The sequence below is a fragment of the Cupressus sempervirens genome, chromosome 1, assembly GCF_028749045.1.
Source record: "Cupressus sempervirens isolate cs-2001-9-10 chromosome 1, ASM2874904v1, whole genome shotgun sequence".
Lineage (NCBI taxonomy): Eukaryota > Viridiplantae > Streptophyta > Pinopsida > Cupressales > Cupressaceae > Cupressus > Cupressus sempervirens.
In genome coordinates, this window is record NC_143118.1 from 13,676,195 (window position 1) to 13,703,180 (window position 26,986).

Genomic DNA, 26,986 nt, shown 5'->3' on the forward strand with positions numbered 1-26,986 from the left:
AGAGCCACTCTTGTAAGGATTTTCAGTCTAGATCTTTGCAATGATATTTCTATAAACATTGGACTTTTCTGAGAATCTATCCAATGATAAAGTAGGAATCAAATCTGCAAATTCTTGCTCGTTAAGATGAAACAATTTGGACACAATTTCCCTAGAGATATTCAGCAATATACTTCTATCCTTAGAATATTTCTACTAGGCATATGATACATTTGAATGCATTCCTAAATAAATTTCGGACATGGGTATGTAGGCGGGAATGTAGAGGCCATGAGAAAATTAGTTTTCAAGACTTTGGTGGAAAAGGGCTCTGCAAGTTTGTCACAAAACCTTTCTGTTACTCCTACTAGGTCAACTCCTAAAAGGTCTGTGTCCAACACAATGGGGGACTTACTATACAGACTGTGGGTATTCCCAAAAATGTGCAGAGTGGACTTCATGATTCAAAATTCCCTCCTGTTGCTTGAAAATTAAAGGAGCAAAACTCATTCTTTTCTGCTAACAGGTGAAATAAAGAGTCAAAGAACACAAGACTTACTTGAAGAGCATAAATTTATAATATCCCTTGGTCTTATAGGTCTAAAATGTGCTTTGAGTGACACAAGGAATATTGTCAAATGCTACATGTGCAACCTTCCCACTTGCTGGTCTAATGTTATCAGTCTGATATGTACTTAAAAGTAACTATAGGTGGCTTCTAATGCTTGAGAATCAACACATCAAAATGTAAATTATGCTCTGATACCACTTTAATGACCCTCCTCAAATCTGCTCTCAAAAATGCTGATTGAAGGCTCAGAGAATTTTGTCAAACAATTCACATGCAAGGGACATATGACTGATATAGTATTTCAACTTGCTTTAAATGACTCTTTCTTCAATTTGCATCAATGAGAATCTTGTACTAGAAGACTCAAAATGGACTACACAATGACCTAACATGAATGTGTAACTTATTTTGACAATATTTAACGCATATATGTGACTGAAACTACTTGCAATATGCAGCTACAGCAACTAGTAATTTTGACAAACACTTGGGATGTAAAATTATAGCATTATTTATACCAAAAAGAGAACCTACAGCCAATTGACATTTTGTCAAACAATTGGCATGCAAACTAATAAGCTGATCATGAATAAAATGAACACCTACAACTAACTAGCATTTCTACAAACAGTTGATATGCAAACTAACTAGCTAATAAATAATAATATTGAATTGCTCAAATGACATCAGCAACTATTATCTCCTTAATTGCAATGAAATTTCTAATACAATGCTCATGAAATATGGCCAAGACTTTTTTGGCATTTACATGGATTACAAAAATGATAATGCTGGTATAATGCACACCTACAGCTGAAACTTATAACACCTAAAAAAACAATACTAACAAAGGTACCTGGTTGTAGATGGCTGTAATAATTTTCTTCAATGTTGCCCCTTCTGCTTTTTCCACTTGCTTTTTTCGGATTTTCTTTTTTCATTTTGGTTTTTCGAACTGCTTTTTCAGATCCGCTTTTTTCGAACCACTTTTTCGGATCTGTTTTTTCAAACTGCTTATTCGGATTGCTTTTTACGGAGTTGCTTTTTCGGCCTGCTTTTTCGGATTGCTTTTTTGGTTCTGCTTTTTCGGCCTGCTTTTTCGGTTTTGCTTTTTAAAAAAAAAAAAATCAAACCTTTTTGAATTGAATTAGAAACTTCTTCAAGATATGCAATTAAAATTCCTTCAAATAAATCCTCTAGATGTTGGCCCTTGGCCACAGTTATGCTCAGCTTGAGATAGCTGGATACTATCTCCAAAGTGCAACCCTTTAGAAGGTCTTTCACTTCCTTAGTTATGCAATCTCTTGAGAGGTATTGTTCTCAAGGATTATGTTGAATATTTGCAGACCTGGATGGTGCCACAAATGCTCAAATAGAATGTAGTTGAATTATCAAATCCCGTCCGTCCAAATGAGAGGCCAAGCCCTCTATTTATTCACTTTTCTAAGAAGTTACTAAGAACTTCTAGAAGCATCCATTATAAAATCCCATTATAATGCACTTTTATAATTAAATAAATTTACAAAATAAAAAGTGCAATTATAACATGTAGGCCGCGTATAAAAAGTAATGATAAAATAATATCTCCAAGAGCATAATAAACCATCCAATCCTCAAATAAATGCCAGAATGACTCTCTCATCACAACCACCAGTCTACGAGAGTCCATGGTAGACTGATCTGGCACGCGAAACGATGTCAGCCAAAATGGGGACATTACAAAATTACAACTACGAAAGACTGTTCTCCTTCCTCAGATTCTTGTAGCTGATACTTAAACAACTGAAGAAATTGTGCTTTCGAAAAAAAAAGGAAATCTTACTCATACACACTTTGCAGCAAAGATAGGGCATTAATCATGGGAAGGACAAAAAGAATTACACATGTCGCAGGAATAGGAGGATGGGACAAGATGATGCATGTCATTAAATATAAAGTGAGTAACTTAAATGATATGTTACCTCCACATGTGCCAAATTTCCACTTTTGCCCTTCAAAAATAAATCTCAACATGATATTAATGATTGCCTTATTCCAATTTACTCTCTTCGTAAATGATGAAGTCACACACGAGTGTGTTAGACTTGACGAGGTGTCTAGCTGTAGTGCATCTTCGAAGAATTGAACTCAGTGACACATAAGGTTAGGGCCCACCATCGGTATTGCATGATGATCGAAAAAAATGTGTTGAAGTGATGAACCTTTTGAACCTTTTGAACTTGGTTCAAGTGGTACAATGGGTTCAAGAGGTTCAAGAGTTACTAAAGAAAATCATTTCTTGGAATATGACCTCAATCACTATGTTTAGAAAGGAAAACCAGGAATCGGACTTGGTCAACAATAGGCTTTGAGGTAAGAAAGGATTGAAAGGACAAGGCACATAGATGGACAACTAAAAAAGGGGTTATTGGACCTCAAATTGCATTTGACACTTGGCAGAACCAATGGATCAAAATAACCATTTGAAAATAGGAGTGAACCAAAACTAAAGAATAAAGATGGCGACTTTGACAAATATCCCGAACTAACATTGGCTCTACTTGGGGACTGGGTTTCAGCTATAAACTAAGAACTCAGAAACTCGGGTTAGCAGATCTAAAGAGAGGAAACAGAAAGAAAAACAAAACGCAAAAAACAAAAATGGGAACCTAGGCTAAAAATGTACAAAAAAACATGATGAGCTTCAATACTTAAACAATTTCAAATCCTCTCCATTGTAGGTATATGGCAGGCATTCACCATCCAGATATGACAATTTCACAGCATTAGGTCCAATTACCTCAAGCACCTTGAAAGGACCTTTCCACAATGACTCAAATTTGCCATGACTTCCTTTCTTTTCTTTTCGTTTATCCCATAAAAGGACTTCATCACCAGGCATGAATTTCCCTGGTCTTGAATTGCGGTCAAAAATCTTTTTCACCCTCGTTTGATGTTCTATGATCTTGTCCACCATTTTATTCCCCTTTTTCTCTAGTTTCATCAGGTGCATAATCCTCTTCTCTAAAGATGATTGAAAAAAGGAATCTTCTATTATTGTTTGTAATTTTGCAACTGCAAGATCTAAAGGTAGAGAAACTTGTGCATTAATCCCATACACTAGTTAAAATGGAGACATACCTATTTCCCTCTTAGGAAAAGTCCTATCTGCCCAGAGCGCTTCATATAGTTTCTACTGCTCACCAATTTCTTCGCAATTGAGACCAAAATTTTGTTACTTGAGTTGACTTGACCATTACCTTGTGGGAAATAATTTGAAGCGTGTGCTAGGGTGATTCCATTCTCATAGCAGAACATAGTGATTTCTTCAGAAGAAAAATAAGAGGCATTATCAGCAACTATCTTCGTAGGTACTCTGAACCTTACCAGGATATGATTCATTAGGAATTTACAAGTTACTTGGGTAGTTTCTTTCTTGGTCGGAATAGCCTTGACCCACTTAGTAAAATAATTGGTTGCTGTTAGTATATACATATGTCCTGCACTAGATGTTGGATTCATAGGCCCAATGAAATCAATGCCCCATTGTTTAAAAGGTTCATCAACAATCACTGGTCTAAGGGGCAATGTTGCTAGTTGAGGTTTACCTGTAAACAATTTATATTTCTCATAGTCTTTGACATACAGATAAGCATCTTGAAACATCCCAGGCCAGTAGAAACAATTCCTAAGAATTTTATAGGCTATGACAAAGGAAGAGAAATGACCTCCACATACTTCTTCGTGAAATGTTTTGAGCAATTTCTTCTATTGAGCTTCATCCACACATCTTAGGTAAGTCCTGTCTATCCCCTTCTTGTACAAGATGCCTTGAGCAATTAAATATTTCGTAGCTTTTAGCCTTAAATCTCTTTTCTCATTGGGAGTCATTCCTTTCAAACAATCTCCATATGTCAAGTAATATGCTACTTTGGAAAACCATGAGGTAGTGAGACTTACTAAGAATACTTGTGGTGACTCCTCCTCTTCAGTTGTAATGACAGTCTTCTCAACAATCAACTTGCATAGGCCCTTTCCTCTTACCAAGTTTGTCGACTTTATATCAATGTCATATTCTTGCAACCTAACTACCTAAATAGCTCTTTTATTTAATTCCACATCTTGCTAAGTCAAGATAAATTTCATGGTGGTTTTAGAAACATAAATGAGAGAATGAGAATGTAGGATATAATATCTGAATTGTTTAACCACCTTTACGACAACAAAGGCTTGCCTTTCAATGAGTGGGTATTTTAATTCATGCTTTTTCAAAGGCACACTCATGAATGTGATCAGTGATTCAATACCTTGATTATTCTTCTGTGTTAGGATACCCAATAGCGTATGTTTAGAAGCATAACAATAAATGATAAAGTCTTTCTTAAAGTTAGGAGTTACCAATGTCGGAGCCAGAGCAATAGATTTCTTAATCTCCTTCAATGCTTTCTTCTCATCTCCATTCCATCTAAAGACTTCTTTCTTGCTCATCATCTTTATTATGTCTTTGGTAAGCTCCACAAAATCTGGCACGAAAGCTCGAAGGAAATTTACTTGGCCAAAAAAAGATTTGACTCCTATTTTATTCACTAGAAGACTCAACTGTTGGATAGCCTTCACTCTCTCAAGATCTATCTGAATTCCTTTTTTTGACACGATATGTCCTCGCAATTTCCCCTCAACAAAGAAAACTGACTTTTTAGGATTTAGGGATATCCCATGTTCGCTACACCTCTGTAGTATAATAAATAAAACTTTGAAATGATCTTTTCTCTTAGAAAACACGGTCAAGTTGTCAAGATAAATTACAATGATTTTGTCTCTTAAGTCCTTAAAAGAGGAATTCATGGCTCGCTGAAATGTAGCACCAGCGTTGATGAGGCCAAAAGACATTTTACTGTAAGCAAACGTTTATGTTGATCTGCCTTTCCTACACTGATTTGGTTGTAACCTGAAAAACCGTCAAGCATTGATATCATTTCTGCTCCTGCGACCTTTTGAAGTAAATGCACCATTATGGGGAGTGCATAGTTATCCTTAAGACTAGCTTGATTTAGGTTGCGGAAGTCCACACAGATACTTATTTCTTTGTTTTTCTTTCGCACCGGGACTATATTAGCCACCCAAGTAGAGTGGTGGATTGGGTAAATAATTCGTGCCCTGAGCATCTTTCCTACTTCCTTCAAAATAGCTTTAGACACTTTAGGATTGTAATTTCTCAACTTTTGCTTGAAGGGGACAGCTTCTAGTTTCAACGGAATAGAGCGTCTGTACTCTCCATTCCTGAAACTTTTCAAATCATCGTAACTCCAAGCGAAAACATCTTTAAAATCAATTAATAATGATTTAAGCTTGTCTCTTTCTTCTGAAGAACATGCTTTTCCAATAGGAATCCATTTCTGAGCATCACTGCTCCCAACATTGATCTTATCATGTTCTCTATTTAGTTCAAGGTCTGGCATCATTTTTGGTATAAAACCTTCACTCTTCTGTGAAAACATATTTTCAAGAGAAACTAACCCATGAGGAATTCTGTTTCCTTTAAGCTGAACTATCTCCTGTTCATTAGAGGGGTCTAAGCGATCTTCACTTAGTATTTTCGAAGAACCTTCAAAATAAGAATTGACAAAACATCCTGTGCAGGTCATGAACTATTCAATCTGTTTATCATTATCAAATACCTGCCAATGTGTAATGTCCCTTGTTCTTAAAGGTTTGAGACTACCAAATAATTTCCCTCCTTGAACTATTTCCTCTGAATAAAAAATCCAATAATACTGTTTCACCAATCCAAGATCGCTATCTCGCAAAGTAACGAGTAAGATAATTTTATCTATATATTTGTACCTCAGAAAAATATATTATCTCATCTATACTTGATACACCTGATATCACTTTTATAATGACTGTCCTGATATTCCATATACCTTTGGCCTCCTCTCATTTGTTAATGGATGATATGCTATAACGTTCCTCTATAATGATGAATTGATAGTTCTGATCCATTGTTTGAGAATATGGAATGTATAGGATGTTTAATATTGCTTATAGTGGGATGTTGTGATTTCCAATGTGTAGTTATATTCTTGCATCGAGAGTATGATGGTTGTCTGAAAGTAGATGGTTTGTGCTTTTTTGGATAATAGCTTTCTTTGGTGTTTTCTGTTCCTATCTCCATCCTTACCAAGGAGGCAATTGTTTCTAGAGCGTAATATGAATTTGATGTAAGTCATCTGTAGCCTTTGCTGTCTATCTCTGTGTTCTTCTCTTCTCCAACATTATCTGTGTGTTCTTCTGTTCGCCGACATCAGCTGGTGTCCTGTCAAGTATTACTGGTTCAGATATACTTGTTCTTGTTTACTTTTCTATCACAGTGAGAAAATATTGTATTTTCTTTTTATGCTCTCCTTATATGTCTTTTCTACTGCTTTCTTATATCTATTTATCGTTGCATATCAGTCCTTACTCCCTGACTGCAAGTCCAGCTGTTATATGATAAACTTTTGAAAATCTCTCTCTCCGATTCTGAATGTTCCTCCTTATGCATTGTTTAACTTGATAGATGACCTAAGAAAGTCCTCTATACTTTTCCATCCATTGATGCCAAATAACATTATGAATTCTTTGTTGATTGTTTCGTGAATTTCTATTTGCTTGGAAATGTATAGTTGTTGTCTTAACTTGCTGTCAGACTGCATATTCAACTCCATCTTCCTTAATGGATGTTGTCCTCTACCATTACTGGTTATATCCTCTATCGCCATTTGTGTCCACGTACTCTTCACCATCTCCTCCTTCCTGAGATAGCTGACGCAAGTCCATAGAGGATGAAGTCTGATGCACATGGGAGTCTTGGTTTTTCAATGCAGGAAATCGCCTATTAAATGTGTGCTTTTGCAAACATTTCTCTTGCAGATTCAGATATGCGGACTCCTTGTTGACGTGGCTGCTTTTATAAATGTTTGTATTAAGATTGTAACCAGATTATTGTTTATACATCTTGTTTCAGATGTCCTTCCTGATCGATGAGTCCATGTGGATTATATTTGCAAGGTAGGGTTTGATATTTTAAAACCTTTTCTCCATCTTGCCTCCTTTCATTTGCAAATTCATTTCCATATATATATGCAAGTTCAAGCATATCTTTTTCCTTTGATTGAAGAGCTATGCCCTTTCAGTGATTAGAAGAGTCGTGACTTGTGCCCTTACCTGTTTGCCGCATATGTTAGTTATTTGTAATTGTTAAATATCTTAATTAGTTTGTCATTAGATCTCTAATTGTTGATACTTATAGTGTCGAGAATAATCATTTCATTTACATCATATTACTTGGTATTTAATTTTTATTATTTATTTGTTTAGTTTTAATCTTTTCATGTTATTTTATTTTTTATCTTTTATATATTATAATGTTATTATTATTAATAACAATATATTTTATTTAATAATTAATTATTGTACATTTAATTATTATAAAATTATCCTATTTAAGAAAACGGGACATGACACAATGACTTACATTATCGGGCACACTAGGACGATAAACCATCTCAATCTTGCATTGCTTCTTATCAAATTCTGGATGTCGAAGAAGTAATGAAGCCGATACTGCTAAAGAATCTGCTTGGGAATTCTCGCTTCTAAGGATTGCTTTGATATTGAATGCATCAAGGGACTCAATATTGTCCCACAATAGGTTTCGATATTGTTTCAGCCGGTCATTCTTCACAACATAGACACCTCGAACCTGTTTTACAATTAGTTCAGCATCTCCTTTTACAATGAGTGATTTTGTTCCTTTCAACTTCGCTTCATGCAATCCCAAAAGAAGGGCTTCATACTCCGAAGTATTATTGGTGTTAGGAAAATCTAACTTGAAAGAATGTGTTGACATGTCTCTTTTAGGGGAAATTAGGACAACACCAGCTCCTGATCCAAAACTAGAGCAACTTCCATCAAACTCCATACTCCACATTTCTTCTTCCTCCAAGTGATCTACCTCTTCTTTAGACTGAATAAAGTAATTATCAAACTGACATTCCTGATACAAAATGTGAGGTTTTGGTTCATCTGAAGGAAACACTGTGTATTTATTTTTCTCCTCCGGAGTCAAACGAACCTTCTTGTCACCAATAGGGATAACTGCCTTAGAGTAGGCCATTTTTATCTCACCGCCCATGCCTTTGCAAAAAGTTTTACTGAGCAACATTCCATAACTTGCTGGTATTTCAGCCACCAAAATGGTTAATTTCAGTCTCTTGTTAGGATATGCTGCCAAGTTTTCTTGTGCATCCTTTACCTGACCTATTAGAGGTACTTGTTTACCATCCATGGAATAACATTTCCCATAATTTTTATTAAGGGTCAGTCCTAGGGCTTTGGCATCAGAAGGAGGCGTTATATTATCAGACGCACCGGAGTCAATAATTCAATTGCTAAGTTTTCTCCCATTGAGTAATAGGGAAATATAGAAAGGATTAGGTTTCCTATCCTGACTATCTATCTCAAGAATCATCGGACTTTCAAGGTCTATTGGGTTGTTCAGGGTACGTCCACTAGTTGAAATAAGTGTTTCGGTAGAATGAGATGTTTCTCCAATGAGTTGGGAATTATTACATGACTCACCTTTTATAAACTCAACTAGTCTATCTAATTCCTTAGGATTAGATTTGAAGTAATCAATAGTAGATATAGTAATAGTAGAAGATTTACAAAATTGAACTATATCAAAGGAAGCAGAAGAACTTGAATTTACAGTACTCTTTTTAGGAAAAACATGTTCAGTTTTTGGGGGAGGGGGGTCTTTGGTAGGCTGAGATGAGTCTTTCACTTTCGTACCTTGTGAACTTGAGCCCACTCCAGGAGTAAATTTGGACCCCCTTTGACCTTTTGTCAATATAGAACATGAGGGATCATTTGTGGCTAACAAAACATCTCCACTCTGGTCTGAATCAGATTCGTATTCCAGAAAGAATGCTTGTGAGGTGCTCGTTTCAGGTGAATCCGATTCTACTTCAGTAGCAATCCCATGTTTGACCTTCGGTCTCTTTCATCTGTGTCTTAGCCAGTTTGTACATGTTTCACCATCATGATCTATAGTAAGGTGAAAATAACACATTACTTCTTTACCGGGGGGGGCTTCAATCTGCAACTTATTCTGTGGGCCAGGCAACTAATAATTACCCCTTCCCTGCTGTGTAGGGAAATTGTTCCATCCAACTTGATTCTGATATTGGTTTAGATAAATACAAGGCCTACCTTGTTGTCTCTTTAGGGTGACAACATCATTAACTAACCTTTGCACCATAGGTTCTATACTTGTAGAGGCCTGAGGGTTTGAAGTTTGAACGTTTCTCCTCCATTTTCATACAATTATCAAGACATCCTCTAATTCAATGGCTAATCTTTGGGCACCAGTCAAATCAGCTGGTACATTTCTTCTCATCTGAAAAGAAATATCAGGGGGCATCGCTCCTATGAAGAATCCTTTCCGATTCTTAGCATTGGGTCTTGAGGCTGAATTCTTTCTAGAAGTTTGTTTTATTTAGCCACGAAGTCCCTCATAGGTTCGTGCATTTCTTTCTTAAGCTATGACAATTGGATAAGAAGAGAATTTCCATCATTGGGAGTTTTGCAACGTGCTTCAAGCGCACGAGTCATGGTATTCCAATTAGTTAAGGAGGCATGCGGGAGATGATTAAACCAGTCAGCAACAACATCGGTAAAGGTTTGAACGAAGAGTGGAACAACAACATGTTCAGTAGGGACGTCCACAGTCCTGCAAGCTGCTTTGAAAGAGCTTAGATGATCTTTAGCTAAAGTTTTACTGTCTCCATTGAATTTGGGCAAAAAGTCTTTAGCACCCTTCGGCATAGCTCCAAGGTTCGCTCTGAGTTGGAGAGGCCCATTTTGTTGACCCCAGAAAGCCATATGTGGATTGATAATGTTTAAAGGTTGAACATTTATGAAGAAGGGAACTACAATAACAGAGATATCAAGGGCTTGTAAAACAAGACATGGCTGTATGGGAGGTGGTGGAGATGTAGGCTTGCTAATCGACCAAACTTTCTTTTTCCTTCTTTTAGTGTGATCGGGTTTGAAATCAATTAACTTTAAGCTTCAAAGTCATCATCGATTAGGCCTCTATCTCTATCTGTCCTAGTATGTCTTCTCTCAACCAGTTTTATCAACCTTTCTTATTTAATTTCTTCGGTTCTTGGGTTAACCTTTCTACTACAGCAACTTCTTGAACCACAGGAATACTTCTCGGTCTCTCACCAATTTCTTCTTCTCTTTCTAAGACTCGAGCAACTTGCGCATATTGTTGATTACTTACTCTTTCTCTCCAAGCTACTTCGTTTAGATTTGATATGATATCTTCTTGAGTATTATTAAAACCAATATTAGGCTGTAAAACAGGGAAAATATCATAATGTGGGAGTACCACATTGGAGCATGATACTAGTCCTTTATTTGTGAACTGCTAGATCTTATTTGCTCGACTCCCTAGTAGAGTCACCAAAAATCTGTTGGTAAACAGATTTGTCTTTTAAGAAAACAAATAATCAAAAGCCTCTATTCCCAAATTCATAAGACAAATACAATCTTCCAACAGTTGAGGAATACTATCTTCTTCAATTGCTCTCTGAATTTTAGTAAGGTTCAACTCCCTTATTTAGATTTTCAATGAAAACACTCTTAAATAAGGATTACTTTTAACCAGAAAGTAATAAGGCTTCCCATCTATTCTTGGATAGAGGGAATTCAAATAAAAACAAATAAATAAATCAAGAATTGGATAAAATGGAGAGAATGCACAATTTCTCTATCAATTGCTTATTCGAAAGAAATATGAAATAAAAAGATTATCTAACATATGCACCATATAAATATCCAACATCAAAAAGAGACCCAATACTTCAATACTGATTCAATACTAAACCGACAGAGAACAATCCAAAGCATACAATCCTTGAATATATATGTATAAGATCTTTTTCATCCAAAAACAATCCTGTTTTGGTATAATGCTGAAAAATTCAAAACATTCGCACGACGACTAAACTAGATTTATAGTTCACAGTATGATATCCATCAAAAACTGCCAACCCTTAACATTACTGAATTTCTAGCTTAAATAAAGTAATGTCCGAGAATCTCTATCAAAACCCGATTCTCAGATAGTTTAAAAACAATTAAAATAATCGAGTTTTTCATCAGGTACACAAACCCCAAAAGTAACTGATTTAAAACTAGAACTTGAAAAGAACATAAAGCAAAGATTCCCTAAATAGAATCAGCATTGTGCTTCTTCAGCAGCTCTCCTTCTTCTTCATCATTGTCCTGGATAGGGGGTCCCTATGCAAGCTTCCAAACTTTGTATGTACCTATGAATTCTGACATGGCATTCTTGTTTGGGCTTTTTATGCTTTGCAAGTGGTTTTTCCAAGTGTCCATGTCTTGTTTCACTTTGGTGACTCCATCTAAATATTCTGGAAGTTGCTGGCTGCACATGTTGATCATAGTTTCTATTTTAGCAAGTTTAGTAAGATCTGCCATGGCCAAGTCCTCTCCATTTTTGATTGCCTTTAGGGGTTCTTCATATTGCTTAACCAGTGTTTTCACATCTAAACCTCTTTCTTTGAAAGGTGCCAAAGGAGTTGAACTGATACTTTGCAAATCTTTGTTCACGCCATTCTGAATTGTTTTGAACTCCTTGTCAAATCTGAATGCAGGAAATGGCAAAACTATAATTAGAGATTTGCCAAGCTATGTTCTTTCACAGTATATAGATCAGCCCTGCATCAACCAGCTGTAATGGGTTTTCCTCCAGGAATTTATCCAGACCATATTCCTCCACGTCTGCTAGCTAAGTCACCATAGTTGATAATCTTTCAGATTTTGTTTTCCATACTGTAATTTGTATATGAGCCTCACCTATCACCACTTCAGCAAGAGTAAATATGTTGTGCAGTTCCCGTATAAACTTAGTAAGCAGATTCATTACATAGTCTATCCAATTATGGACGACAAAGATTATGGCCTTTCCCTTCTTTAACTCATTCATCAACTATTGATTCTCCGATGTATTGGGATCAATGTGGGCTGAGAAGAACTATCAGCTGCTGAACTCTTTCCTGTTAATGACCTTATATATTCTGCCATTGCATGGACTTCTGCCTTTAATTTCCTCTTTTCAACACCATCCTTTTGTGATTGCAGGATAATTTGCTTCATGGATGATTCTACCCAATGTTCCTTTGTCTCCTGATTGATCACTACCAAATTGGTGCGAGTAATCTCAAAATTATTCAAATCCAGCGCACCTGTATCATCCTTGTGATTATAAGTGGCCACCTCAACAATGCTGTTGCTTGTTCCCTGGTCAAATTTCTTGGTCAAACATTATCTAGGTTGAGCTCAGTTCATTTGGATTTTGGGGCTTTGGTAGTATATTTACTCACAATGTCGTCGACGAGAACGCAAACTTGAACTAGGCTCCTCTTTTTGTTAATTGAGGCCACCAACCAATTTGGTTTGGAATCATGAACTTTTTGAGATTCGTTGCCTTTAACCGGAGTTCAAATTTTCTATCCTCTAAGGAGAGGTTTCCACAGTCATCTGGACCCGTTGAAGATTATCAGTGAGCGTACCGCCCGAATCCTTGTCTGCTTCACTATTAACATGAATAGCTTCAGTAGACCCAACAGGTGCCGCGATCTTGGTCCTGCTCTTAGAACGAGCTTTTTGCACGAGGGGAGGATTATTACTCTGCATCCTGTTAATCCTTGCTGATCTTCTACTAGCAGATTTTGAATGAACACTAGAACAAGAATCAATTGATTTTCTAGCACGTTGGGTCTTTTTCATTATCAGCCAAGAATTAGTTCTTTCAAGCACGGTCTTTTTTCTTTCAAGAATATTGTCTTCTTCCTCAAAATCCCAGTTTATAATATCTTTTCAATAAATCAAAGACTCAGTTATTTGAGTGCTTGTTCAATCTGATTTATCTTCTTGAACATCAGAGAGATCTATATCCAAATCTAAATGAGAGAGCTTAATTTGAGAAATGGTGAGCTTGCTATATTCTCTCCTCCAAACCTCTAGTGGACTCAAACAAGCTATGAGATATCGTTTTACTATCAAAGTTTTGCCTAGCATGATATGACCCAAGATGAAAGTTTATTAAATCTGAGCTTATGCATGTAGCATCCTCCATACTCCTGCAAGTTAATTTGCCTAGTTTGAGTAGGAAAATGACATCAAAAACCTCATCAGTGGAAAACTTGTTTATGACTGAAATTAATTGTCAAGATACCTCCGCCAAGATGAAACAATCAAGGGCAAATGTAGGGAGTCTTAATGGTTCCTCATTAAAACCACCTATCCTTATGTAAGTGAACTTGGGGAATCGGATGTACATGCTACCAAAAGCTTGAACAAATTTCCGAGATTCAGAGGAGAATCTTCGGTGAGGAGAACCTTTCATTTCAAAAAACAATTTTCTTGAGGAAATGTCATGAACCTTCCTGAAACTTTCCAAGACTTAGTCTCTATGTAACACAGGGTAGTAATTATATATAGTGATATTTTTTGTCCAAGGTTCATGAGGTAGATATTGCAAATCTTGAGTACTGGCCAGCATATATGTTAAGTATGAAGACATATAGAAATCCTTCTTCATGCTTAAAGCTCCTCTGAGCTGGTTTCTCAAAGAGCTAGCAATCAATTTGGCCCAGTCTAGGAATTGGGACCCTTTGAAAACAATTTGAATATAAAAATACATCCACTTTTCAAAAGAAGACACATCTGGAGAACCACAAATTTGTTGTAACAAGACCACGACGTCATGAACCTGTGAGGTCATTTGACCTTTCTTTAGAATTTTAGGTAAGCTAGAGCCACCCTTGTAGGGATTTTCAGTCTAGCTCTTTGCAATGATATTTCTATAAACATTGGACTTTTTTGAGAATCCAGCCAGTGATAAAGGAGTCAAATCTGCAATGAGCCTCTCTTGCAAGTTCGGACTAGTGAGCTCCATATATCTTTGTGATTGGAATACATCAGTGATTTATATTTGTGGGCAAGTGCTTACTGTGACTTTCTTAGTTTTGGTTTTCCACATATAAAAATCTTGGTGCTCATGTGTTGTTTTTTGTTCATTATTTGCTTAATGTTTTATCTGGACGATTTAAGGGAGTTGATTAGTTAAGTTGCTCTTTGGTTTATACTAATTCACCCTTCCCTCTGAGCATGCAATGTGTTTGTGCAAAATGGTATTTGGGAGGTTATATAAACTAGCTTCAATGCACCTCCTAGAAGACCTTTAACTATCTAGAAGAAAGAAAAAGGAGGCTAATGTAAAAACAAGAGCAATATTTTTCAGCAGTTTGCGACACAATATTTGGAAAGGTGAAAAGTATGAAAGGAGCTAAAGAGATATGGGTCAAGTTGGTTTTGGTATACGAAAGAAATTCAAAGAGAAAACAAGCAAGGTTGATGAACCTAAAGTAGAAGTATGCATTCATAAAAAAGGCAGAAGATGAGAGTGTTGAAAGCTACATATAACAGGGTTAGAGATGTTCATAGAATCAGAGCTACTAGTGAACATCTGGAAGAGAAAGATGTTATTCTTAAGATCTTATGAACTCTCCTAAAGGAGTTCATACCAATGGCATGGTCAATAAGGGAAATCAATTATCTAAGTCAGTATTTAGTTGATCAACTTATTGGTTCACTTTCTTTATTTGAGTTTATCAATGTTGAGAGGAAAAGGAGAGAGACTACATTTAAAAACGCTGAAGAAGTTGAGCTATAGACAAGCAGGATGTTGGAGGAAGCTTAATCATTTCTTTCAAGAAGATTCGGGTGAGGCACTGGTAAATACAAAGGTAAGTTATCTCTTAAGTGCTTTAATTGTGGAAGAATAAGACATTTTGCTAATGATTGCAAGTATAAGGAATATTTTAGTGAATTGGAAGATGATGGAAAAAACAATTAAAATAAAGGTGATTTTGGGAAAAGAAGAAATTTTAAAGGCAAGAGTAAAAAGAGTTTATGTTCCATGTAGGAACACTTCTCAAAAGTTGAAAATGTTGGTGAAACTATTGAGGAATCTTTGTTTCTGGCATTACATGCTAGAGTTGTTGCAGATGCATGGATTGTACATTTTTCATGTTCAAACCATATGACAAATAACAAGAAAATATTAATTAAGTTGGAAGAATATGATAGAGGAGTAGCCAAATTTGCAGAAAATGGAAGAGCACAAATCATAGACTTTGAAGGAAGCATAATATTGGTGATGTTTATTATGTTGAAGGTTTGCAACATAATTAGTTAATTGTTAGTCAAATGTATAAGAAAGGTTGTGAAGTTATGTTAAAAAATGATGGTTGTGTCACTAAAGAGAAAAAGATTGGTAAAAGGGTTGCGGAAAGTTGGAGGACTTTAGGAATATCTATTTTATTGAAAACAAATTTGAAAATTTGTGTTCTCTTATTCAATGGAATGGAAGTTGGGGAGATGAAGTTGAGATGGAACTCAAACAAGACAAATCAGATCCTTTATTACTGAAAAACATTGAGGGAAGGAAGAATTAATCTAAAAAACCGGAAGAATGAATCAAAAAACCGATGGATGACAAAAAGGACATGGAAGACATGAAGAAGGTGGATGATAAAAAGGATTTGGTAGATTGGAAGTAGGTGGCAAACAAAAAGAATTTGGTAGATCCAAAGCCGGTGAAAGAGAAAAAAGTTTTAGTAGATTAGATACAGGCAAAAGACAAAAAGGTTGATGAATCTGAGACCTCCTATTCATTTAGGTATCCATTTGTTAATACAACTTATTTTTCTCACAGTACAGTAGAGCACAAAGCTAATGAATGTAGAATTCAAAAAAAGATGCAAGCATTACAATAAGTTTGGACATAAGGCAATTTAATGTAGAATTTAGGAAGTTTTGCAAGTGACATGATCAAGTATATTTGTTTGGTTGGAAGGATGTTGACTTGGAAGAAGTAAGTTTGTGTGTGGGACATGTTAGTACTACAAAATAGTGGAAGAAAGGTACGTAGTTAGTGGTACAAAACAATGGAAGACATGTATGCATTCAGTGCTATAGGAGAATGGAAGACGAGTATGTATTTTGGAGATCATGTGAGCATGATGGAATGATATTTTTCAGTACTAGTTTTATATTCTTAGGTCTAGAGGTCTATGGTTTAGTATTAGAGATATATAGTTGAGGATGACACTTATTTGATTGTGTTCTGTGCAAGGTTCCTATTCCAATAATAAAGATTGAAGATGTACATATGTGATTTGAATTGTATTATGGTATTAGTCTTGGTTGTGTTGCTTCCTAGTGATCCAAAAATTGTTCCTTGCGATTCATAAACAATGATACCAAGTGATTGAGTTATGATTAGTTGTTGATTTAGTCCAGAAATGCCTTGTGATGGATTATGACGTGGACAATTAGCAAGTGATAAGGCATCTGACGTGAAGTGTGGATCTCAATGTAGATGTGGAGGTCCAGAGACAATTGACAAGTGATTTTGTTCTTTGGCTACTTGTTTGAAATGATTATAGAAGTTGTCTCGGTGATTGCGGATCTGGCATTGGGAAATGTTTAGCGTACCCATGGTCCTGCTCTCTCTTGGAGTGGATCATGCTTCATGCTTCATGTTCGAGTATTGCACATAATGTTTATCTCTTATTAGGATGGGTTTATGTTATGTGTGACCTATGTTTTGGTCTGGATGGTTTTGTCTTAGAATCTTATTGCAAGTTGCTTTTGGCATGGCTGGCCTTGTAATTCCAATGTCCTATCTTGTATGTAATGTCCCCAATTCCTCTAATTTGGAAATAAGGACATTATCCTAGAAATCTGTATAGTATTGATTATTTCCCGGGATTTCTATATGTTTTCTTATCATATTTTCCATTCTATTTTTGGATGTCCTTTCCATTAAATTTGTTCTCCATTATATACCCATTCATTTTAATCTCCAAAAGACATGACCGATCAAAACAATTATTAATATTAGTTTAATAATTGTTTAACTTATACTTATATTTATAATTTAGATTATAGTTATTAAAATCATATTTCACCTTTGATTAATAAGGTTTGTTTGACATTATCTTATATTACCTTTTAATAGTATTATATTTTATTATAATCATCCTTTATTAAAATATTCCTTCTTGTTATATTATAATATATTTAATAATAACAATATTATAATATTATTATCATATTATGTTTTCTTGTTAATTATTCCTTCTTGTTACCATCATATTATAATATTATGATCAACATAATTATTATAATATTATGTTCTCTTTTAAGATTATAAAATTAATAATTTTCTTTAACTTATTATATTATTGAATTTTATTAGAAAAATAAGGGACATGACAGTCCACCCTTCCCAAAATTGCTTGTCCTCAAGCAATTCACTATTCTCTACTTGTGATTTGATTGATGCACCTTGAAACAGTAATTTCACTTTGATTAGAACAATGATATTACTAACAACTTACTAGAATAAATTCATAACTATAAACATGTCAGAGCTAAAAGAAATAAAAAATTGAATACTAAATTAAAATACTCAAAACAATTCAATGACACTTATCTGGATGTGTTGCAACATATTTGTACTCTCGATTGTATATTAACTTGATCCATGATGAGTGTTGATAATCCTTAGGAGAGACTTTATCTCGTCCTAAGTCCTTGTGGATATTCCTTTAGGATTATCCCTCTTTAGAATCCTTAGGAGAGACTTTATCTCGTCCTAAGTCCTTATGGATATCCCTTTAGGAGTATCCATCTCTATTTAATCCTTAGGAGAGACTTTATCTCGTCCTAGGCCTCTATGAGTATCCCTTTAGGATGTACTCATCTCTAGGATCCTTGGAGAGACTTTATCCCATCCCAGGCCTGTATGGATGTCCCTTTAGGACTATCCCTCTTTATTTAATCCTTAGGAGAGACTTTATCTCACCCTAAGGCCTCTAGGGATCTCTGATTAATCACTTGGTAATGATCCCTCCTTTACCAAGGCCCTGTGACATATGCATATGTTTAATCCTTACAATATATATATTGTCTCCTGCAGTTTCTCTCTAAAGAAACTTGTAGTTTCTCTCTAAAGAAACTAAGCTTTAGTTCAAAGAATTTAATCATCTTTATTGCTTATTGCATTCGTAGTTTCTCTCTAAAGATACTAGAAGTTCAATATCTTTCTTGCAATGACTTAAAAACTATACTTCAGGTCCCATTAAGTGCATTTGTCATAACATGAAATATCATGTTGATAACAATTGTTTTGGAATAGCAGAGTTAGCAATCTTAAATTACTGCTGCAGACCATGATGAGTCGTTCAATTAATTGCCATTCCCTTCAATTTGAAATCACTGCTCAATAGTCTCTTATTTCATAATCATATGAATGAATGTGTTGACTAATAGAATTATACAAGACTTGTGTCTCTCTAAATTTGATGCACTCTTTTACTCGTACTCAACACTGGTTCATCATAACCGATATCTTCCTTTTATAATTCTGATGTCTATCTATCAGATAAATAGATCTGGTTATATATCTTTATCCACACTTTTTGTCCAATCAACTCAAACATATAAATATACTTCTCTTTCTATCGGCAACAGAAGGAGAACTGACTGGGCGGTTAGATTTACTTGGGAAGTTTCAACCTTCCATCTAATTTTGAACCACTGCGAGCAACTAACAAACTACTTTGAATCATTTATTCATAACAATGACGTAGTTTATAAAAAACAACCAATGAAAGATTAAGAACCAATCCATGTGATCAGAATTGCAGCTATCTGTGACTTCATTCTGCAGATTAAAACCAGATCAAAACCAGATCTATGACTTCTCTGATTGGCAGACAAGATTGAAAGTTCTGTGATAAAGTTTGATAAAATCTGTACATTCTGAAATATGATATATGATCGTGATGAGGTACAAGGTGACGTTATCAAATTATGAAAACACATTTCATCTTTCTGTATAACAGACTTCCGTTGTTATGTTTCACTTGTATTTGCAGATTGGAATTGATAGAAACCGCATACCTCGAGCCCAACAGTGGATACTACTAAACATAGCTCTCATCAATAGATATTTATTCTGGAAATAGAAGAGCCAATTATATTGCTTTAACCATAATATTGAAAGCCACAGAAATAATGACTTTCTCGACGTTCCTCTCCTAATGCACAACAACTCTTTCACTCTTGGTTATGATAGTAATCCTCAAAAACTGATCACCATTATGTCCTCATATAGATGAATCTGTTCCCTGTTCCGATGTTTCAGCTGCAGAGGATATAACAGTCTTCATATTTGCAACTATTTGCCACTGATGGTTGGTACTATTTTTAATATATTCCCCTTCACGGGGCTCAAAAAATCATTGACAACCCTTACATAATTATGCCCAGATATTATCATCAGGTCCAAGGAAATATTTTGCCTAGGCGTTGTTGAGAACACATATTAAATTCAACCTTTGAATATTATGTCTGCCGATGTTCAAAAACCGTAGTGTTAAAGCTCTTCAAATTGGTATTTTATGGACATTCCCAACTTGTTAGGATACAAAATATTTAGATTTCAATAATCACGTCTTCCCTTGGGCTTTCTGAATTCAATTTTCCGACTTTAATATACTCAACTAGTATGCTAAGACCCGTCTTCTCAAAAGTGACAGTACAAAATGAAATATATTATATTCTGTAAATTTTCTCCAAATCTGATTAAATTTTCAGAACTACAAATATCATTCCATTTGTATATCTTTTCTATGTTTTGATGAAACATATGACTATACCCAACAGGATGGTAGGTCCGAAGCTCTGATACCACTGTAATGTCCCCAGTTCCTCTAATTTGGAAATAAGGACATTATCCTAGAAATCTGTGTAGTATTGATTATTTCCCCGGATTTCTATATGTTTTCTTATCATATTTTCCATTTTATTTTTTGATGTCCTTTCCATTAAATTTGTTCTCCATTATATACCCATTCATTTTAATCTCCAAAAGACGTGACCGATCAAAACAATTATTAATATTAGTTTAATAATTGTTTAACTTATAATTATATTTATAATTTAGATTATAGTTATTAAAATCATATTTCAATTAAATTCAAGATAGTCATCTTGGTTTTTCGCTTTGCTAGGGTTTTTTGCTTCATGCGAACTTCCAATTTTTTTGTGTACGACTCTTCGTTTGAGCTTTCCTCCTGTAGGCACCACTTGTCAAACCGTAATTACTGCGGGAGCTTTTAGGTTAGGATATAATGGCTCTGGCCAGTGGTGAACCAGTTGTTTCTGGTTCTCTTGCTGCTGCTTCTGAATGCCATGGCGCCGCCTCCGAACAAACACCCGTGCAAGTTTGTCTGAAGAGGTAAGCTACAAGTTGTTGTTGCATTTCTTTGTGTTGTTTTATACTATGTTTTAAACTTTTACATTCATATTTTTTTAAGTATTTTCACTTCTCATTTTGTTTAAATTTGTTTGGTCTCTACTCTCTACTACTAGTCTACTATTTTTTTACTTCTCATTTTGTTTACATTCATATTGCAGCAGGCTGACAGTGAACAGTAACTTATTGAAATTTGATATAATGTCTCAACAACAAGGTGAGGGAAGTGGAAATAGGCCTCCATTTAACTTTAATGCAGACCCAAGTGCAATAGCAAGGGATAGGGCTTGGAAACATGCCATCCCGGGGCACAAAAAGGGAGTTGTTACATGTTGGCATTGTGGTGTGGTATATAATGGGGGAGGAATAAATAGATTGAAGTATCACCTAGCACATATACCTAGACGTGATGCTAAAAAATGCGAAGATGTACCCCAAGATGTTATGCGAGACATCCAAACTCTTCTAGAGGAAAAAATGGAGCAAAAAGAATTGAAAAAGAAGCAACATGAAGAAATGGCACAACTAGCCGGAGCCCAACAGGGGTCTTCTAGTTTTCGCTCTCCATTATCCACTGCTCCACCTACGGATACCACTGCTTCTACGAGTGTGAGCATTGGGCCTCGCATTCATAAGCAAAAATCGACACTTGATTCTATGTTTGCTCCACGCACGGCTCCAGGTTCACAGCCATTGCTTGAGGGCATGGGTTGGAACAAGGATAAACATGATTATGCAAAATTGGCACTTGGGGACTTCTTCATCTACAACAACATTTCATTCAATGCAGCAAGGTAATTATTTATGTAAATTTAAATTTAAGTCTTCTTTTGCTTTCAAAGTTACAAGTTTCAGCTTTCAACTTTCAGCTTTCAATAATATTTTTATTTTGTTTATTTTAATTTGTATTTTGTTTTCAAATTTATTTATAATATACTAATTTGTTTAACTTGAAATTTTATTCTATTTGTTTTAGGTCCCCTTATTGGCAAATTGGAATCGATGATGTTGCTGTTTGTGGTCCGGGGTTCAAAGCCCCTAGTGCTGAAGAGCTAGGAGGCCCTATTTTGAACCAAAGGGTGGCTGATGTACAAGTTGAAATCACGGAGCAGCGTGAGGTGTGGAAGAAAAAAGGTTGCACCATCATGACTGATGGTTGGACTGATAGGAGTAGAACACTCCTCAACTTTCTTGTTTCTTCATCAGGTAAACTGTAATTGTACTTAGAGTCTTAGACATTAAAAATTTAGAAGTAGAACTTGTACTTAAGTGATTAAGTTTATAAATTTTGAATTTATAAATTATGATTCATTATTAATCATTATACTAATTTGTTTCTTTTTCTTTAGGTACCATGGTTTTTTTGAAATCCATTGATGCCTCGGGAAAAACAAAGAATGCTGAATATCTTTGTGGGATAATGGATGAAGTGATAAAGGATGTAGGTGCGGAGAATGTGGTGCAAATATTTACTGATAATGCAGCAAATTATGTTGCTGCAGAAAAGCTTCTTATAGAGAGACACCCTCACCTATTTTGGACCCCTTGTGCCGCTCATTGCATTGACCTCATGTTAGAGGATCTTGGTAAACTCACTTGGATCAAAATAGTTATAGAGCGAGGAAGGAGTGTATGCAAATTCATATATAATCATACATGGGTCCTCAACCTCATGAGGAAACACAATAAGCAAAGGGAGTTATCTCGTCTAAGGGTCACTAGATTTGCAACCAACTTCCTCACATTGAAATCCTTGCTTGATTCAAAGGGAGGTTTGAGACGTATGTTTGTTAGTGAGGAGTGGCTTGCATCCTCATATGCAAAGATCACTGCAGGGATTGCTGCAGCTGATCATATTTTTGACGAGCCCTCTTTTTGGACACCTATTGCTGATATTGTGAAGGTAATTTTCCTTTTTGTCCTCATTTCAACTTTATTTTGTTTATGAAATTATGTTATAAATTATTGTTCATTTTTTAAAGAAAAAACTTAAAGCTGATTATTTCTTTTCCAACTTTCATAATGATTGCAGTTTGTAAAGCCGCTTATTGTTCTCCTACGAACAGCTAATGGAGAGAAGCCCTCAATGGGCTACATTTATGAGGGCATGGATAGGGTGAAGGAGGCCATTCGCACTTTTCTTGCAGGGAATCGAGATAGGTATGGGCCTATATGGGATGTCATTGATAGATGATGGCACAATCTACTTCATAGGCCTATACATGCAGCGGCCTACTTCTTTAATCCAGCATACCAGTTTAGCCCGCATTTCAAGGCTGATGATGAAGTGTGGAGCGGCCTCTACGATGTTATAGAGAGAATGTCACCTAATTCAGCAGTTAGCACAGATATAGTCCGTGAGATTGAGCTATTTAAGAAAGCTCAAGGGGACTTATTTGCACGAGAGTTGTGCAAAAGAAATAGGACAGCATTGATGCCTGGTAAACACTAAAAATCTTTGATTCTAATTTCTACATCCTAATTTCTAATAGTAATTTTATTACCATCTTAATTTGATAAATTCAAAGTTATTGATATGATTCAAAAATTTCTTGTTTCAGATGCATGGTGGGAGATGTTTGGCACAAAGGTGCCAAATTTACAGAGGATTGCGATTCGCATCTTGAACCAGTCATCTAGTGCATCAGGATGCGAACGTAATTGGAGTCTTTTTGAGCACATACACTCAAAGAAGCGCAATAGGTTGGCAGTGCAAAAATTAAATGATCTTGTCTTTGTTCACTACAACCTTCGCCTTCGCCATAGACAGATCCTTGGCACCGATACAACTCCGATTGTATTAGAGAATGTTGATCCTCATGCAAAGTGGAACACAGAGGTGGATGATCCTGTCTTAAGTGATGAAGATGTGGAGTGGGTAGATCAGGTGGATCGAGAGGCTGAGGCAGTAGCAATGGCAGTTGAGGAGGCTAGAGCACGAGGAGACAGAGTGGACCCTGAGGCTAGGAGTGATGGATCCGAGGCTGATGACGAGGATTATGTGCGTGAGGAGGATGATGATGATGAGGATGACGAGGAGGTTCAGGGTCAGCCTCAGACACAGGCAGAGAGGATGGCTCTAGAGTCTTCCATGACTTATCTTAGGTGCACTCATAGGAGGACATAGAGGATGGCTCTAGTTGTTATTTTGATATATGTTTTGAACCTTTGAATTTGATACCATGGATTTTGTAATCCATGAATGTTGTAGACATTTGAGTCTTTGATATTGGAGTGACACTATGTTTATTACTTTATAGTTTATAACTTTATATTGTGGTTATTCAATTTTTTTCCTTCAAAAATTCGCTTTTATACTTATGCGATCTATGAAAAATTGTGTATGTGTATTAAGTAGGTTCTATTTATATCAATTATTGTGTATTTGATGTTAATTGACTAAAAGATGCAAGAAACAATCTTAAAATCCTTAAAAATCTTTGGATTTCATGAGTTTTTCAATTTTTCAAGTCCTTGCCGAGTCCGAGTCCGAGTCGGATTTTGACCTTTCCGAGTCAGAGGCGAGTCTGAGTCCCATAACATTGATAAAAAGCTTAGGGTTCCTATGTGGGTCGAATTTCCAGGTCTTCCCTTGCCATGTTGGCCTTTCATTGAGTCCATTGCCAAAACCCTTGGCAAAGTTGTCACCAAGGAGCCTGAGAAATTTTTTAATGTCTGCCTACAACAACGCATTTGCCTTGAAGTTGATCTTTCCAAGGATCTCAAGGATTCTGTGGAAATCCAGATTGGAGATCAAACCTTCTTCCAGAAGGTGTTTTACTTGAATTTACCCAACACCTGTTATAGGTGCCAATCCACGGAACACAAGATCAAGGATTGCCCTCTGGCTACGCCTAGGGTCAAGCCCATGCCTAAAGAAGTGCTTGCCAAATAGGCCGAAGGAAAGAAGGAAGAATGGGTTACTGTTGGGCGCAAGGGCAAGGGTCCCTTGAATCCCTTGTCCCCCAAGCCGTCTTATGCGGCAATCGCCGCGGTTCCTCCTATTCCCACAGGAGCGTTCGCACCGTCTAGCATGGGGCCACAAGTGGCTCCCACAACGCCTATTCTGAGGGTTTTGCAGGTTCCAAACCTTGCTAGTATGCAGGGGATTAAGGCAGCCGCTAGGGTTTTTGCCTTGGCTGGGGTTCGTGCTCCTATTGCAGTTTCTTCCATCGTGCCATCAGCGACAAGGCGTTCTTGCAGTCCTCCTGGACATGCGGAGAAACCAGAGGTGAAACGGCAGGCTATTAGGTAAGACGATTTCTCGTCTAACTTCCACCAGGTTTCTACCTTCTTGCAGAATAGCTACTCCTCTCTTGAGGATGAGGATGATATGGAAGAGTTCTCATGAACTTCTTCTTTTGGAATGTTCGAGGTCTTTCCGACCTCTCCAGAAAATTCTCTGTCCGGGACACTCGTCATAGACTTGGTAATTTAGATTTTCTCTGCCTGCAAGAAGTTAAGATTTCTAGTTTCATGCTTTCTGCTGCGTGCCATGTCATTTGGCAGGATGGCATTCTGTTTTCTTCTCAGCATGAACCTAGCCGGGGTGGTGTAGTTACTCTCCTGTCACGTCGCCTTCATTTTGCTATTATTTCACACGGTTCTAACCCCACGCATAGAATTATCTGGCTTTTGCTTTCCATTCACAATCATTCTTTTGGAGTCATTAATGTTTATACCTCCAATGATGCTATGGAAAGGTCCTAGATGTGGGTTTGACTAGCTAACAACTTGCCTCTTGCTACTTGGGTCATGTGTGGGGACTTCAATATGGTTGAAGTTGCTTCTGACAAAGATGGCATTCTGCCCCTTCGATGGATAGCTGGGGAAAGAGAAGCTTGGTACTACATGTGAAATAAATTGGGCCTTTTTGATCCCAATACAAACCGCTGCCAGGGTAGTGGGGTCTGGCACACTTGGTCCAACTTTTGAGCTGGCTCTGACCGCATTTTAAAGCGCCTTGATCATGCTATGATCTCTGCGCAATCTTTTTTCTCTTTTTCTAAAGATCGAGATCTGCCTGTCATTCCCCTGACAGATGTGACGTTATCCGACCAGTATCCCATCTATTTTGTCATTTCTTGGCAAACAGCTGTCCCCAAGGTGGCCAAGTCTCAGTTCTTCCTCAACACGTCTGTACTGCTGCATACTTCCACCATCTCGCACGTCCAACGTGTCTAGAATTTTGAGCCACGTCCACCATCCCAGCAGGGATGGATTCAATGGTGGAATGATGCCATTACTCGAATTGCACAGTTTTTGCGCATCTATGGGCCTTAGCTAGCAATTTTCAGGAAACGCTCTTATGAAGCAAACACCCTCGCCCTCAAAAAAGCCTCCAAGGCTCTCACCTTCAACCCCTTTGATGTGGATTTGCAAATTAATCTTGCCAAGCTTTGCCATGACAAGCAAATTGCTATCAACTATGTTGCCCGTGGAGCTCAAATCAAGGCCCGTCTCCACTGGTTGGAGGTTGGCGATAAAGCCTCAAAGGAGTTCTTTCAGGCTCTCCGGGCCCATCATACCAATGTTGGGATTAAAAAGATCAAACAAGGAATGACTGTTCTGTCCAGTCTCCCTGACATCCTGCAAGCCTTCATTCATCATTATGAGAATGTTTTTGCTTCACAGGGAAATTCGGTTGCTCAGGAGAAGGCTCTCAGAAAGTGTATCTCTGTTACTCCAAACCGCCTTGCTGTTGAGCAATGTGCTTTCTGTGAGCAACTTCTTTCCCTCAGAGACCTTAAAGAGCCAGTTGACTCCATGGCGGATGACAAGTCTCCTGGCTGTGATGGCTTTCCCTGTGAATTTTACAAACACCTCTAGGAACAAATAGGTCCTAACCTGCACAAAGTCTATCTCGAAGCATACCATACTAAAAGCTTAGGAGCGATAATAAATAAAGGGAATATCAAATTCATACCTAAAGTTGGTGATCCTGAGGACATATGCAATTGGAGGCCCATTACCCTTCTGAATGT

At 36.7% G+C, this 26,986-nt stretch overlaps 3 protein-coding genes across 4 annotated transcripts in view; all 3 read left to right on the forward strand.

Annotated features, from left to right (window-relative positions):
* PAT2 (protein affected trafficking 2) overlaps positions 1 to 26,986 on the forward strand; it is a 194,888-nt gene that overhangs the window by 151,785 nt on the left and 16,117 nt on the right. The gene's annotated exons all lie outside the window — the stretch shown is intronic.
* Positions 21,175 to 22,223, forward strand: LOC149575923 (uncharacterized). The gene is made up of 2 exons (XM_089815981.1): positions 21,175 to 21,796; positions 21,979 to 22,223. The coding sequence occupies exons 1-2, from the start codon at positions 21,204 to 21,206 to the stop codon at positions 22,217 to 22,219; spliced, it is 834 nt and encodes a 277-aa protein (XP_089672107.1). The 5' UTR covers positions 21,175 to 21,203; the 3' UTR covers positions 22,220 to 22,223.
* LOC149575924 (uncharacterized) lies at positions 22,441 to 24,301 on the forward strand. Its single transcript, XM_089815983.1, has 3 exons — positions 22,441 to 22,905; positions 23,035 to 23,443; positions 23,564 to 24,301. The coding sequence occupies exons 2-3, from the start codon at positions 23,323 to 23,325 to the stop codon at positions 24,127 to 24,129; spliced, it is 687 nt and encodes a 228-aa protein (XP_089672109.1). The 5' UTR covers positions 22,441 to 22,905; positions 23,035 to 23,322; the 3' UTR covers positions 24,130 to 24,301.